Raw genomic sequence first — 13,282 nt, 5'->3', positions numbered from 1 at the left:
CAAAAGAGTACTTCTTCCACCACTAGTTCTATTGGGGAGGGATAATACACTTAACAGTGCCATCCTTGTTCGATTCTCAGCTGGGATTTGTCCGACAGTCAGTGAATGCATCAAGAGCAGACGAGAACCAATCGCGTGCGACATCCTGCTGAAGAAGAAGTAAAAAAAACGCTCTGTTGAAAATCGAGACGTGAAGCGAAGCAGAGGCTAGAAACTAACCGGCATCTGGGCCAGCAGCGTCTGCAACAAAAGCCTCGCAAAAGCCTGCTGAATGAGAGAGCAAATATCCACCTCCAGCAACTGAGTGAACAGACGTTTTGAGCTAGTGTGTGGCAGACAAGAAGCGCAGATGGTGAGTGTGTTTCACCGTGTGTCTGCAGCCTCCCCTCCCTCCTCCCTGCTCTCCTCTCTGCTTCTGTTTTTTGTGTGAGATGAGGTGAGCTGATGATGTCGGTCCGAGGGGGTTAGCTAACGGGGAGCTGTTTTCTTATACATGTGGTGGTGCAAATGATGGATGTTAATGCAGTGTAGGTAAAAGCTATCGTAAAGATCCTTGTATGTTGAAATTAAGCAGAATTGAGCCCCCCGCCGTCGTGTTCTTCAAAATGCTAGCAGTGTGCTCTGCTTGTGTTAACGTGAATTAGTTAGCTATAGCTTGCTGGCTAATTAATACCAAAGGTGGTTTTTCAACCCAGTGAATAAAACATCAACCACAAATCAGCCCTGCTAATGAGTTATATTTTTAACAGATAATTAATTTCAATTGTAGGCTACTCCCCAATCAGCCGATTCGTAAATTGATTTTGTGGTTTGAATATCATGTGCCGTCATTGTATGTTGTTGTTTTGTTCAAGCAGCAACCTAAGCGGCTGGGTTTTTTTGTTGTTGAAAATGTAGGCTCAGATCTGTCCCAGTGTTACATAAATGTCTTTAGTAAATCATGTATATGTACACACACAGAGGTCTGTACTAGGAATGTAACCCAATAGACCCCAAACAAATGATGCACACAAATTAAGGCTAAATCAATTGTGTGGCTATTTTAAATGTAGCCAGCAGTACCGTAGGCCTATGATATACTTGAAAGCTTAAGCCTGTTGTCTTGGTTATAAATCTTTTCCTACTTTTGATCTTAATTTACAGATAATATCTAATCTGAAAATCTGGTTATTTACATCAAAATTAAAATTATGACAGTATCCAGGTTTCTGATCATCTCTCTCAGCCACTCCCTTCTGTACCAACACAGATTGATGAGGAACCTAAGTGTGGTCTTCACATGCCACAGTATACTCTAGCTATATGCATACATCTGGGTTTAAAACTAGGATAAAATACTCCAAATAACAGATCACAACTGGGAGACCAAATTCAGTGTGTGAAATACTGTTCTGCAGCTACTAAGATTGTCATCTAAGTAATATCAAATGGACAATTGGATTAAACATCTATGTGAATCAGCAATGGTTTCACCAGTTGGAAGCAAAACATGTGTTTTTTACAAATCTCTTGCCTGTGTTTGTGTTTTCAACTAGTTTACAAACTGCTCTGTGGTCTGGTTGAACCACATTGTATCCATCCTGCACACCACATTTACAGCAGTCTCTCATTTTAGCTCTGGCATATGGCGGCAAGGCTTAAGTAAATGGTCTTTTTAATTTCCTGCCACTGCCAGTGGGCTGCCTGAGTGTAATTTCAGTCTGGGTTGACAGCACAGATTGACATCCTGCTTTGCTGGTTGATTTACGTCACTATTTTTTGGTGGATTTGAGAGGCTGTTGCTGTAATTGGAGTTTTTGTCCAAGATGATTAACAAACAATGCAGATCTAGGCAAAGCACGTTGTACAAAGCTGTGATTAGGACAAATAGCATTTATTTAGTTTGACCATATGCTATGATTACAAAAAATTACCATTAACGACACAAAAACCTGATTTGCTGGGCTCGTCAAAAGGACCATATAAGGGGAGGGGGGATGTTTTCCTGCTGTCAGATGTGCCCAAAAAATGGGTCGCCAGCAGGTCTAGCTGCAGGCCAAATCGTTCAGATTAATAGTTGTATTGTATAGTCAGGGTGGTTGTGTGAACAATGGAACACTAGGCCTACTTCATGCCTGCAGAAAATCTATGTTTCTGTGTGTTATTCAGTGGTTCATATTTTTTGGAAACTAGTTTTGGCTGCATTGTTCATGTCAGCTGCACATGAACACCACATTGAGGTTCTAGTCTTTAGACAAATCGTCCAATTGCTAATTTGCATTATTTGTCTCTTAAGGGCAATGGTAGATAGTTAAAACATTACCCTCACTGTCATTTGTTTGATATATAAACATTTTCTGACATGGTTCACTCCAGTCTACTGAAAATCACATCTCTGATAAAGGTTCAGAACATTAGCATTAATACAGATGTCCAAGCCCATCACTCCCCCCTGTATTTGCGTGAATATTTTCAGTATAAATTGTCTAAACAACAACCATGCATTCCCATTGCTTTGCCTCTCTGTGGCTGTCATCACTGATCTAATGCAGGCGATAGCGCGTGAAAGCACGCTTTGAAAGCACCTTAGGGCGGACTGTTTAGAAAGACTCAGCCAGTAGAGTATCGTCCATCAAAAGACGATGTCCTAGAGTCACATTTTGAATTCTACAAAGCTTTGGAAATCTACGCACTGTAACTTAAATGATCCACATATATCTGGGAAATAACTACAAAGACAACCTTATTGGCGAAAAATGTCTGAATTCCCTCGTTCCTACATCGTTCATTGTCCGAGTCAGCAACATCTAAGTGGAATGTAAAGAAGTGTTTGATGAACATATCTCTCATTAGAGAGTTTGTGCATGAATGTTATTCAGAGTTCCGGTCCCAAGAATTGGGTTGTAAATGGTTCCCCCTCTCCTTCAGTGTGTGATAACATCTGATCAGAAGAAGCACTTGAGGCTGTTTCTTCTCTAGCTTCAGCCAGTTGCAAAAGCCAGCAGCCTCTTACTCTGTCAAGTCACCACAGGCTCCTCAGCACATTCTTTTACAGGCCGTCACTGGTTTTGTTCTTTATAGTTTTAAGATGAAAACACAGACAGACCAGCTGTTACACAATACCAACACCAACCATTTGTTATTATGGTCATTGCAGGTGTGGTTTAGGAGCGAAATCGATAAATGTTATGAAGCGTTTTTTTAGAAACACATGTTGTATTTTGCTCTCTGACTTTATTAGTTGTATCTGAGTTTACGAGATATGTTAGTATGCAATTAGAATAATCTTTGACATAAACGATCAGAGAAATTAGTTCTTCTTGATTGTGCCCTCAGGCAGCTTCTTCAAAGAAATGAAAAGGACTCACTGAGCAAAAGTCTGTCAGCAAAACTCATAGTGGTGCAGAACTTATTTTCCGGTGAGCAAAAGTTGCTGACTAATTAAACGTTAAAGAAAGCTGAATAATCTTTGCTTTCTGAAAGGGCAGCAGCTTCTCAGCACTGGGTGGAATATGTTATAATCTTAAGTGTTTTGTATTTGCTCAAGTTCGCCTTTTTATATCAACAAAAGGTTCACGCCTTTCTTATGATCTTAAAAGTAGTCTAGACCTGCATCGATTAGGTTGATTTAAATACTCTATGAAGTACTTTCTCAAGCAAAAAATTTGTTAACGGGAGATTTTTCACTGTTTTCTGACATTCAATTGATCAGGACTTTTTTTTTTAATAGTCACAGTTTTTGACACGGTTATTACAATTGAGCACTTTTGGGCTCTTCTCATACTTCAATAAAAACAAGTTTTTGGCATCAGCAGACTAAGAAGACATGCAGACATTTGAAACACTGTGACCTCAAGCAAAAAAAAAGTGCCCTGTCACTTTCTTGTTGCATGCAGGAAGCTAAAAAAACGGAAGCGAAGTACTGACGGACAAAATGCCCTGACATGCTCCAAAATATGATTACTGCGAACTAGTGTGGCAATCAATCCTCCATCTGCACTCTCAAAGATAATTTCATCCTACTCTCATCAACAGAGCCTGTCAAGTTTCAAAACCTCAAGCAATACTCACTGCTCCAACACATAAAGGTTTTTTAATTAACCACATTCCAATCCTGAGTTTTATTTTCTCCCCAGGCCCCTCTTTGACTTAAGTTGCTTCATGTTCGATGTTATTGATGGAAAATGACTGTCAATGGGAGCCTATATATCTTAACTGTAGCAGCTGTTTAGTTGTTAGATGGATGGAGCCATGACTTGCGGGTCCAGAAAGTGCAATGCACAGTAGGGCTGCATGATTTTGGGGAAAAATCTAATTGCGATTTTTCTGACAAATATTGCGATTGCGATTCGATTTGCGATATTTGTTTTTAAGCGACCCAACCAACGGAGGTTTATTGTAGAATGCGGCCATTTCTCCGGCTAGGAAGGTTGCATCAACATGCTCCCATCTCTAGCACACCCGCAGCCTGAGCTACGAGTGAAATAACTAAACTTACATGAAACTTCTTGGGTTGCTTTAAAGTCAAGCTTCAGTTTAAGATTCACCCTGTAATAGAAACATGTGATGGAGCATTACTAACCTGACTCAGATGGTTTGTTTCACCAAACCATCTAGGAAAGCTCCATTGGAAGCCATTTGGAAAGGGCAGGCACTTTCAAAAATACTTGGCAAGTGATTGGATCAATCTGTCTATCACCTTCTATCATTGGCCACTTTTGATTGGTTAACAATGACTGGTACATGTGGAGCACAGCACTTCTGATTGGTGTGGATGACTGACACACAAGAAGAACAAAAAAACACATTTAAAGGGATGGCTTGGATTATTAGAAGTGAAGTTGTTTGAGGTACTTGGTCATAGTCAGTGTATTACTACAATAGATGGTGGTTGGCACGTCCCAGTTGGTAGAAGCACAAAAGTTACACATAAAACAAGCTAACTAATCGATCACATAGACCGTGGTAAAATGTGTGTTTTTGTTTTTTGGATAGAATAGGTTTTGATGCTGCCCCCTGTTTCGTTGTGTTTTTTGAAGTATGAGTTTCTCCAAATTTGTTATTCTGTTTTAACATTCTTATGTCCCAAAAAATAAAAAAATGAATTTATTTCTAAAAATAAGGAAGGAGAGAGAGTGGGAGCCTTATTTTGGAGTAAGGACATAAGACCGTTGTTAACATAGCGCCTGCCTTTCCTTCTAGGGGCCTGTTGCAGTGAATCGTGCTCACTGTGTGTCCTGAGTGATGATCAAGTGTGAAGATGGGGGGTGGTTGTCTAATTGTGTAGTGTCCATCAGCACAAGGAACAGAGGAGTTACTGCTTTCCTTTTGAACTATTTATGAACATGTTGACCTTTCACCCTCATAGTATGAGCTGTTCTAAATGGCTGTGATGTGCGTCAGCAGATAGCCTTTGTAAACTCTGAGATTTGGACAAGAGGGGTCTGGTTCGTAGTTTTGGCACTTGATTTGCTTGCATAACAATGAAGGACTTGCACATATTATTCCAAAGTTGTTGTGTAAACTACTCAGCCTATTACATCTTTTGCGGATTTTAAAAGAATAATGACATTTATTTCCCGTCACATGGTGGGTGGTCTGTGGCCTTAGGGAGAAAGGAAGTGAGATTTGTGACAGTAATTGAGGATCCCTCAGCACAAAAGAGTAAACCCAGACAGCTCGTTTAGAGCTAAAGAGGATCTGTTAAAGGACATCCTCAGAAATAAACATATTAGCTTTTTGCTGAGAGGTAGATGAGAATATTGATATACCATTCTTGTGTCCATGGAGTAAATATGAAGCTGAAGGCCAGCAGCTAGTTTATTCAACAGGGCTTACAAACTAGAAGGGAAATGCAACAGCGAGTTATGGTTTTACAGTGAGGATATGTTCCCTACTTATCCTTCAAGGAATTGCTGTGTTTTCTCCTTTTCAGTCGCTAAGCTAAGATAAGTGCCTGTTGGTTTTGTAGCTTTATATTTACATTACAGACAAAAGAGTGCTATTGATCATTTCCCCGAAAGCTCAGGAAGATCGTGAAAAGACATGTATCCCCAAATGTCAAAGTATCTTTAAAAACCTTATAAATAATAAACAAAGGAAACTTGGCCCTATTCTACCAAACAAGTCTGGGTGGTTGCAATATGAACCGACTTGTGCAGGTGCGATTTCAAATTGATGCTGTGAGGTAAGAGTTGAACCTCTGCTGCAAGTAGATTTCAGCACTTGTGTGAAAGTGGTCTTTGTTTGGTAAGAGACACCGCTCTCCAGCTGGCTCTAGCTTCTAGCACAGTGGTATGTCAAATTGCTTCACAGTTAAAACTGTGTTTAGCATAGCAAGCAGTGCTAATGAACTACACTACAAACCTCCTTTATGTCTGTTTACATGGAACACCTTGTTCTGTGTTAATGAAGGCCCCCTCTTCCCACTCACTGGTGTATTTGGGTATCCTTTGTCTCTTTTATTAGTGAGGAGGAGTCTTGAGCTAATTTGTGAGTTGATCATAAAGAGATCATAAATCAATGTTTATTCACTCTGCAACTAAAGCATTCATACCAAATAAGTGGTTGTTTGCTTTGAGTTGAAAGTCAGCTCTGACTTTAGCTGCTCTGTCCCTGTGGGGAATATGCAAGACAGAGGAAGACGGATGTGTCATAACAACTTCCTGCCACATTTGAGCTGTTTAGCGGCAATTGAGACTCATGCACATATATGGTAAAAGAAGACAAGATGGCACGACCTCATCTGAATTCTTCCAGGATGCCTGTGTGTTTATGTGCGGAATGCATGCCTACCTCCTAACATGGTAACAAATCTTGCTGAGTTGATGGCAAAAAACATTGGCAGTTTTGAGCCTTCAATCAGGTCTGTTTTTAAATGTTTGGGCCGCATTAATTTCATTCTTTCACATGTACAAATATATCCCTTATCGACCTAATTTTCTTCCTTTTACAGACTCTCACTGATGTTAACCTCCACTACGAACAGACTGTGAGAACTTTACACATTCCAAGTTTCATAAGAGTTTAAATGTTACATTGAGAAGATCAAAGTCACGTCAGCTCCGCGGCAGCAACAGGAAGTGGTAGAGCATGCACTCTTCTAGATAACCAGCAAAGTGTGACCTGTCTGCTAGCTTAGCAGCAACATATTTACTGAGCTCAGGAGGCATCTGGGATGAGTAGAAGTCAGTTGGGATATGATTGCATCTACAGGAAGCTGCATGGCCTCACTTAATGAGCCAATCGTTTCATAAACATGTCATCCGGTTCTCATAAGTGCCGACAACGGCCTCGCTGCTCAGTTGTTAAGTGGTGCATTAAGGTAAAAGGGTCAGATACTATTCAATATGAGACAACAAACATCTGCCAACCAATCTCTGGTTATATTGGGCTGCGAGAGATGTTACACATCAGTGAGCAGGACCGCTCAGTCAGCATGGATCGTGTACTTAATACTCATTGAACATTTTTGTGCTGATCATGGCAGTGACGTCTTTCAAAGAGAGGTTGACCAAACACCAAGCTGAAATAATGGTGTGCCCATATTTGGAACGCAGTGCGTGTTTTTTGTTAAGTGTTAGATTCAGCCTTAAACATACAAACAGTAAAATGTTAAATGTTAGGGGGGATTTTCTCATTAAGAAGAAGTATCTTGATTGTTGAGATGTTTATCTTGCTGTACTCATTAAAACAGACTCCTATCTGTATGTATATGGAATGAACTGTCAACTATAGATATAATAATATAACATTTAAATCAACTTTGAATGTGAGTCTTTACCCCTGGGTTTCTTCATTGAACACTAAAATGGTCATAAACACGCTCATTTCATCACTGGGGGCAGACAATTGATTTGTGAATTCATCACAAAGCAAGACCTTTCACAATCAAAGAGTGATAGAGCTAAAGATCTCCTTCTCTCTGCAGCTCTGTCAGCAGCCCTTGAACCCCCTCACCCCCCCCCCTCACCCCACCTCCACCACTTCCTCCTGCTCCAGCCAAACTGCCTTACATAACAGGGTTTTAGCAAAGTCTGCAGTGGACTTTTCCCCTGCCTGAACAGAGGCTGCCCTTCTTCCCCGCACACTGGCCTTTCTATGGCGGTTACCATGTACATGCCTGAATGTCTCTGGCTGTTTATGATCTGCTTGAACTACCTGTTAGCCCAGCTGGAAGATGTGGCTGTTCTTGCTGCTGCAGGGAAGCTCGTGATAGTGCAGGCTTTTTTTTTTTTTTTTTTTTAAACCTTCTTAACATTTCGAGCGCCTCAAGGGGAAGTCTTTCAATTCCTCCTGTCGTCAGAAACCAAACTGTAATTACCAGACACCAACAATGTGCAGGAAAATGTGGGGACCTATGTTATATGGCAGCCAGAGAATTTAAAGAGTAAACCTACAAGTGAAATACATACTTTCTTATGTTTGCCCATTACAAAGTTACGATGATAAAGAGTGGCAGACTAGGTGAATGTGTCTTGGTACTTCACTGTGAAATCTCTGGCCATTTCTAAATGACTTCATGTGATGTTGCCCTGTGAATTGTATCAACTTAGAAGACTGGTTCTGAGCTGTTCTGCTATGTTGAGGGCAGCCCTATGCAGTGTCCCACAGCGCAGCTCACATGCCCAGACAGAAGGCACCTGATCCTCTCCCAGGGGTGCACAGTGACAGATGGAGCAAATACAAAGAGGCGGGGGGTGAGAGATTTAATTGACAATACCAACACAGGAATAAAGGTAATAAGAGGACAGTGAAAACGATATTCTTCGGCTCTTGTGACGTTCTTCTGTTGCTTGTTAACTATGAACTACATATTTTTGGAAGCAGACTCAGAAGATAGTATCACCCAGGTTTCCTTTCGAACAAAACCATTTTGGATTAATGTAGAAAACAGGCTCTTAAAGCATAAATGTTATGGCCAATATCCCAAATGCTAATATTTGGCTATAAACAAAGTACACCATGGACGCATGACTGCAACATCACCACCACTTAAGCTTCCAATGTGTACACTTTCATTTGTGCACTTACCTCTTCTACAAAAGCCTTTCCTCCTAGCATGATAAATTGATCTAAGTTGGAAAGTTTACGAGAGACTGTGAAAATATCTTAAGCTTTTGTTAACCAAATACCTTATTTTACCAAACTTCATTTGATGTGTTTAAAAATTATCATTTGTTTACAGGTTTTAAGACACAATGCTGCAGAAACTATTCATTGAATATCCCCTAAGAACATAACAGGCATCATTTGAATACATTTGTTTACCCGTCTGTTTTTCTGTTCGCTCATCCAGGACACCAGGAATACCACTGAAGAGAAACCTGTCCAGCGATCCAAGGTAAATATAAGCATCGCCTGTCTCTTCTATCTCATTCCTCATGTGTATGCTCTGATCTTTTTCTCTGAGTGTCACTCTTGCCCCACTACACATTCATCAGCCTTTTGATCTCAAACAGAGTAAAGGAACTCTTTCCTGGGGTTTGTGTCTATTGTAAGTGCCAGCTTTCATCACACTGAGCATGGAGGCCTAGAACACTGCCTGTTTGTGTGTCTGGTCGTAAGTCTGTATGTTTATGTGCTCAGTCCTTCAGCTTTAAGACCCAAAAGGAAGTGTGTTCATCATGCGAGAAGACCGTCTACCCGATGGAGAGATTGGTTGCCAACAACCTGGTCTTCCATTCAACATGCTTCTGCTGCAAGCACTGCAACGCCAAACTTAGGTAAATGTCATTACTATTTTTGGACTCCTTTAAAAAGTAGTAATCTCCCCGGATGGTCGTGGTTGTACAGTGTAAGATCAGTGTATTTTATGAATGTCAAGTATGAAAGCATCATTGTTCCTATTATTTCCTATCATTTGCATATGTGGTCTATGAAATTGTTTGTTGACATTACTTTCTTCTTCTCCTGTCACCTTCTGGTTTTATATATAACTGTTGTATTCCTTCTCTCCCTGCAGTCTTGGAACCTTTGCAGCTCTTCAGGGTGAATTTTACTGTAAACCTCACTTTCAGCAGCTGTTCAAAAGCAAAGGCAACTACGACGAGGGCTTCGGACGCAAACAGCACAAAGAGCTCTGGACCGCCAAGGAGGGAGATAATCTAACAAAGACGGCGTAATGATACCTGCCTGTGTCCCACTCATCCATGCCTCTTCTTTTCCTCCTCCTAACACCTCCAATACATCACGATGAACACATGCTTCATATGCTGGGGCACTGTTAAATCACCCACGCGCTCACTCGCTTTTTAAATACCATCAAAACAAATACAGGCACGAACAAAAACAGGAAATGACTGGCCAGTCATTATCCATACTATTTTAAAAATGAATTTTGGGGATCATTTTTTGGGTTCAATTTAATTGATATCTATATTTTCCTTTTTTATTCCCCAATTTCCCGTTTGGAGTTGGTAGTTGATTGTGACCAAAAGCCTTCCCCAAAATGGGGAGTATAATAAAAATAATCACTTTTCTTTTCGTATTCTTTTGAAGAATTTGCACCGTTTATTTCCTTTTTTAATAAGTAAACTGTATGCTCAGGCAAACATTTCAGAGGGGCTAAAGAGCATACATTTTTTGCAGTAGAGTATACACTCAGGTCAATTTTCAACCAAGGATTAAAAAAAAAAACACATAGTTTCACTTATTTAAAATACACAAATCCTAATAATACTCCTCGATATTGTGACTTTGCTGTCAGTTTTTTAGGTTTCACATATTTGAGGAACAAACAGGGTACAGAGTACTGTAGAATAACCTCGCACATCAGCAACAACTCACCTCGTTTTAGTTCCATCATTGTTCGCTTCATCCCGTGGTTTGTTCTTATTGACCACTGTTAGTCTTATCCTTGCATGTTGGGATGACTGGGTCTTAATAGCCTTATCTTATGACTGTATTGATCTTTTGTGTCGTGAATGATTTTATTTGTTTCATTGATGCATAGCTAATCACTTTTTAAGGTTTTTGAGAAACGCCTGAGTTTGGATTTGATTAATGTCGTGGCATAAGATAATCCTCTCTGAGCTTTTATTGATGGTGGAAATTTTAATGGAATTCTCAGTTTGTGTTTTGTATACTATCTGTACGTATAGCTGTAGTTTGTGATTAGTGAACATTCCCCACCTTACTGTACTCTCGTCTTGCACATATGACCACACATGATCACCGGACAAGATAATCACAGGGAAACTGAGGCCTCGTCCGTAAATATCCCTCACTCCGGCAGGTGAAACATCTTGAGAGCTGCTGTAAACATTTGGTTGAATTGATTATTACATTTGTCACAAACCAGGTTGTTGAAGGACAGAGTTTACGCCTTGTAGAAAACCACAACATTTTATTCCCTCGTCATTTCATCAGTCAGTTGTTGTTGTCTTGTTGTGATTTCTCCCTGTGTTGTATTTGAGAGTGCTCATATAGCTGGACAGTTATTTTATGGTGGTCATAGAGGGATCCAATTTAGTCAGTGTCTTGATCATCTATCGTTTTGTTACCCCCAGTAAGTGTGGACAGGTTTTCTTTTTAAATAAATGCCTTCCTGTTCTAATCTCCTGTCTTATTAGCTAAATACATCTTAGCGCCTGGACCTATTTCTTAGTAATGAATTTAAAGAAAGTGGCTGAGGTAGGGTTTGTCACAGTATTAGTCCCCATTGTGCTCCTGCATGCTGCATGCAAAACCCATTGCGGAGCACCCCCTGCTGGGGAGAGCTTGACAGTGTCTAGTGAGAAAGAAAGAAAGAAAAATGACTTGCCCCTCAATTCAACTTAGCCTTTTATTCAAAGTTTTTGAAAACGTTGCCTCGGTCTCCAGTGCAGCTACTGCACTGGAGACATTTTTATTTATTTTACTTTTATTCCAAAAAGAGAATTTAACCACATTACACACAATTTACTCTTTATATTTCATTCTATACAAAGAATGAGTCAAAGCACTCAAATATCTCATAAAAGGAAAATGTCCGAATACCACTGAGACTTGTCTTACACTTGAATGACACAAAATGTAGTTTTTCTGACTGAAGGTTTACTGTGAATTTCAGCATGCTGTGCAGTACATGGATGGATATATCTGCTACTTTCCTTCTTTTAAAGAGAAGCCTTAGGAATAAATTGCTGACCTTATTACTTTTTCAAATGAGCACACACCTTGACGAACAAATTTCCTAATGCCTTTTCAGCAACAGACCAGTTTAGTTTAGAGGCCCACTCTTAAACATAAGATTATGTCACTCAACCAGCCATTTCCCCCATCTAACCTCTTCTTATCCACATAAATGTACAAAGTTCTGTATTTGACAATGTATATTTTACAATATAAAATGGTCATCTGAAACCCTGAGAATGCTTTAAAATCAAGAGTAATGTATCTAGAAATGCTGTCTTTGTCATTCTCTGTAAGCAGTTCGCCAAGGTACAACTGCTGAATCTGTGAATTGCAACTTCTCAGTTTAGCAGACTCTTAACGCTGGTGCCAAGAGGCTCAGGTGAATGATTGCAGACTAACGTCATAAATGTTAAACCTGTGAGTCATTTCATTTTTGTGCTTATGTTGTTGAGGACTTACGTTTCAATGCTGTTGTCAACGAGACATTTTAAATGTATGCATCTTTGAAAATGTATTCTGTGTTACAGACTTGACTTGTGGATTGAGGTGGCCTTACAGCAAAAGGACGCTTGGACTGTGTTTTCAGTCGTTATCCTCTCTTCTCCCTTCTCTCTGTTACTTAGTTTGTTATGAAAGTGTAACATTTTAAAATGTAAGCGCCCCCCTTTCTACGCCTATATACACACAATCATTTTGTGCATTTTCTTTCTTTTTCTTTTGTACATGCTTTTGGAGAAAAAAAATAAATGCTGGTGTTGATTTAACTCAGTGATGTTTGTGTTTTAATTAATGTAAAGAAAGATACATCCTTGAATTCCAAGGACAATAAGGACTGAATCTCTTGATGCGAGAATATGACAATGTCCAACTGTTAAATTCCTGTCGGTTTATTTCTACTTTTAGACTCTTTATAAGTTCCGATGTTGGCTTTACCATTCATGGCTCCTGCTTCCCCATGTGAAGATTTGCTGAAATTCTGAATGTGTCCCTTTGGGTTCTGAGTAATTAGGATATCAATTCTCACTTTTCAGATTTCTTTAGAAACCAAACGATAAAGAAACAAAGATAAACCTGTGATAAAAATGTCCATTAGTTGCAGTCCTATAACAAACTGTTAGAAATTATTTAATCCAACTACTACAGTAAAATCATGCTTTAACATAAATGCATTAGTAATAACATAATG

General features: G+C 39.7%; 1 protein-coding gene across 1 annotated transcript; it reads left to right on the top strand.

Moving 5' to 3' along the window:
- Nucleotides 1–116: 116 nt before the first annotated feature.
- limd2 (LIM domain containing 2) lies at nucleotides 117–12,860 on the top strand. Its single transcript, XM_079644085.1, has 4 exons — nucleotides 117–352; nucleotides 9,278–9,322; nucleotides 9,568–9,704; nucleotides 9,944–12,860. The coding sequence occupies exons 1-4, from the start codon at nucleotides 350–352 to the stop codon at nucleotides 10,101–10,103; spliced, it is 345 nt and encodes a 114-aa protein (XP_079500211.1). The 5' UTR covers nucleotides 117–349; the 3' UTR covers nucleotides 10,104–12,860.
- The last annotated feature ends 422 nt before the right edge of the window (nucleotides 12,861–13,282 follow it).

This window comes from Notothenia rossii, assembly GCF_949606895.1.
Source record: "Notothenia rossii genome assembly, chromosome: 8".
Classification (NCBI taxonomy): domain Eukaryota; kingdom Metazoa; phylum Chordata; class Actinopteri; order Perciformes; family Nototheniidae; genus Notothenia; species Notothenia rossii.
This window is presented reverse-complemented; position numbering and strand designations above follow the sequence as displayed.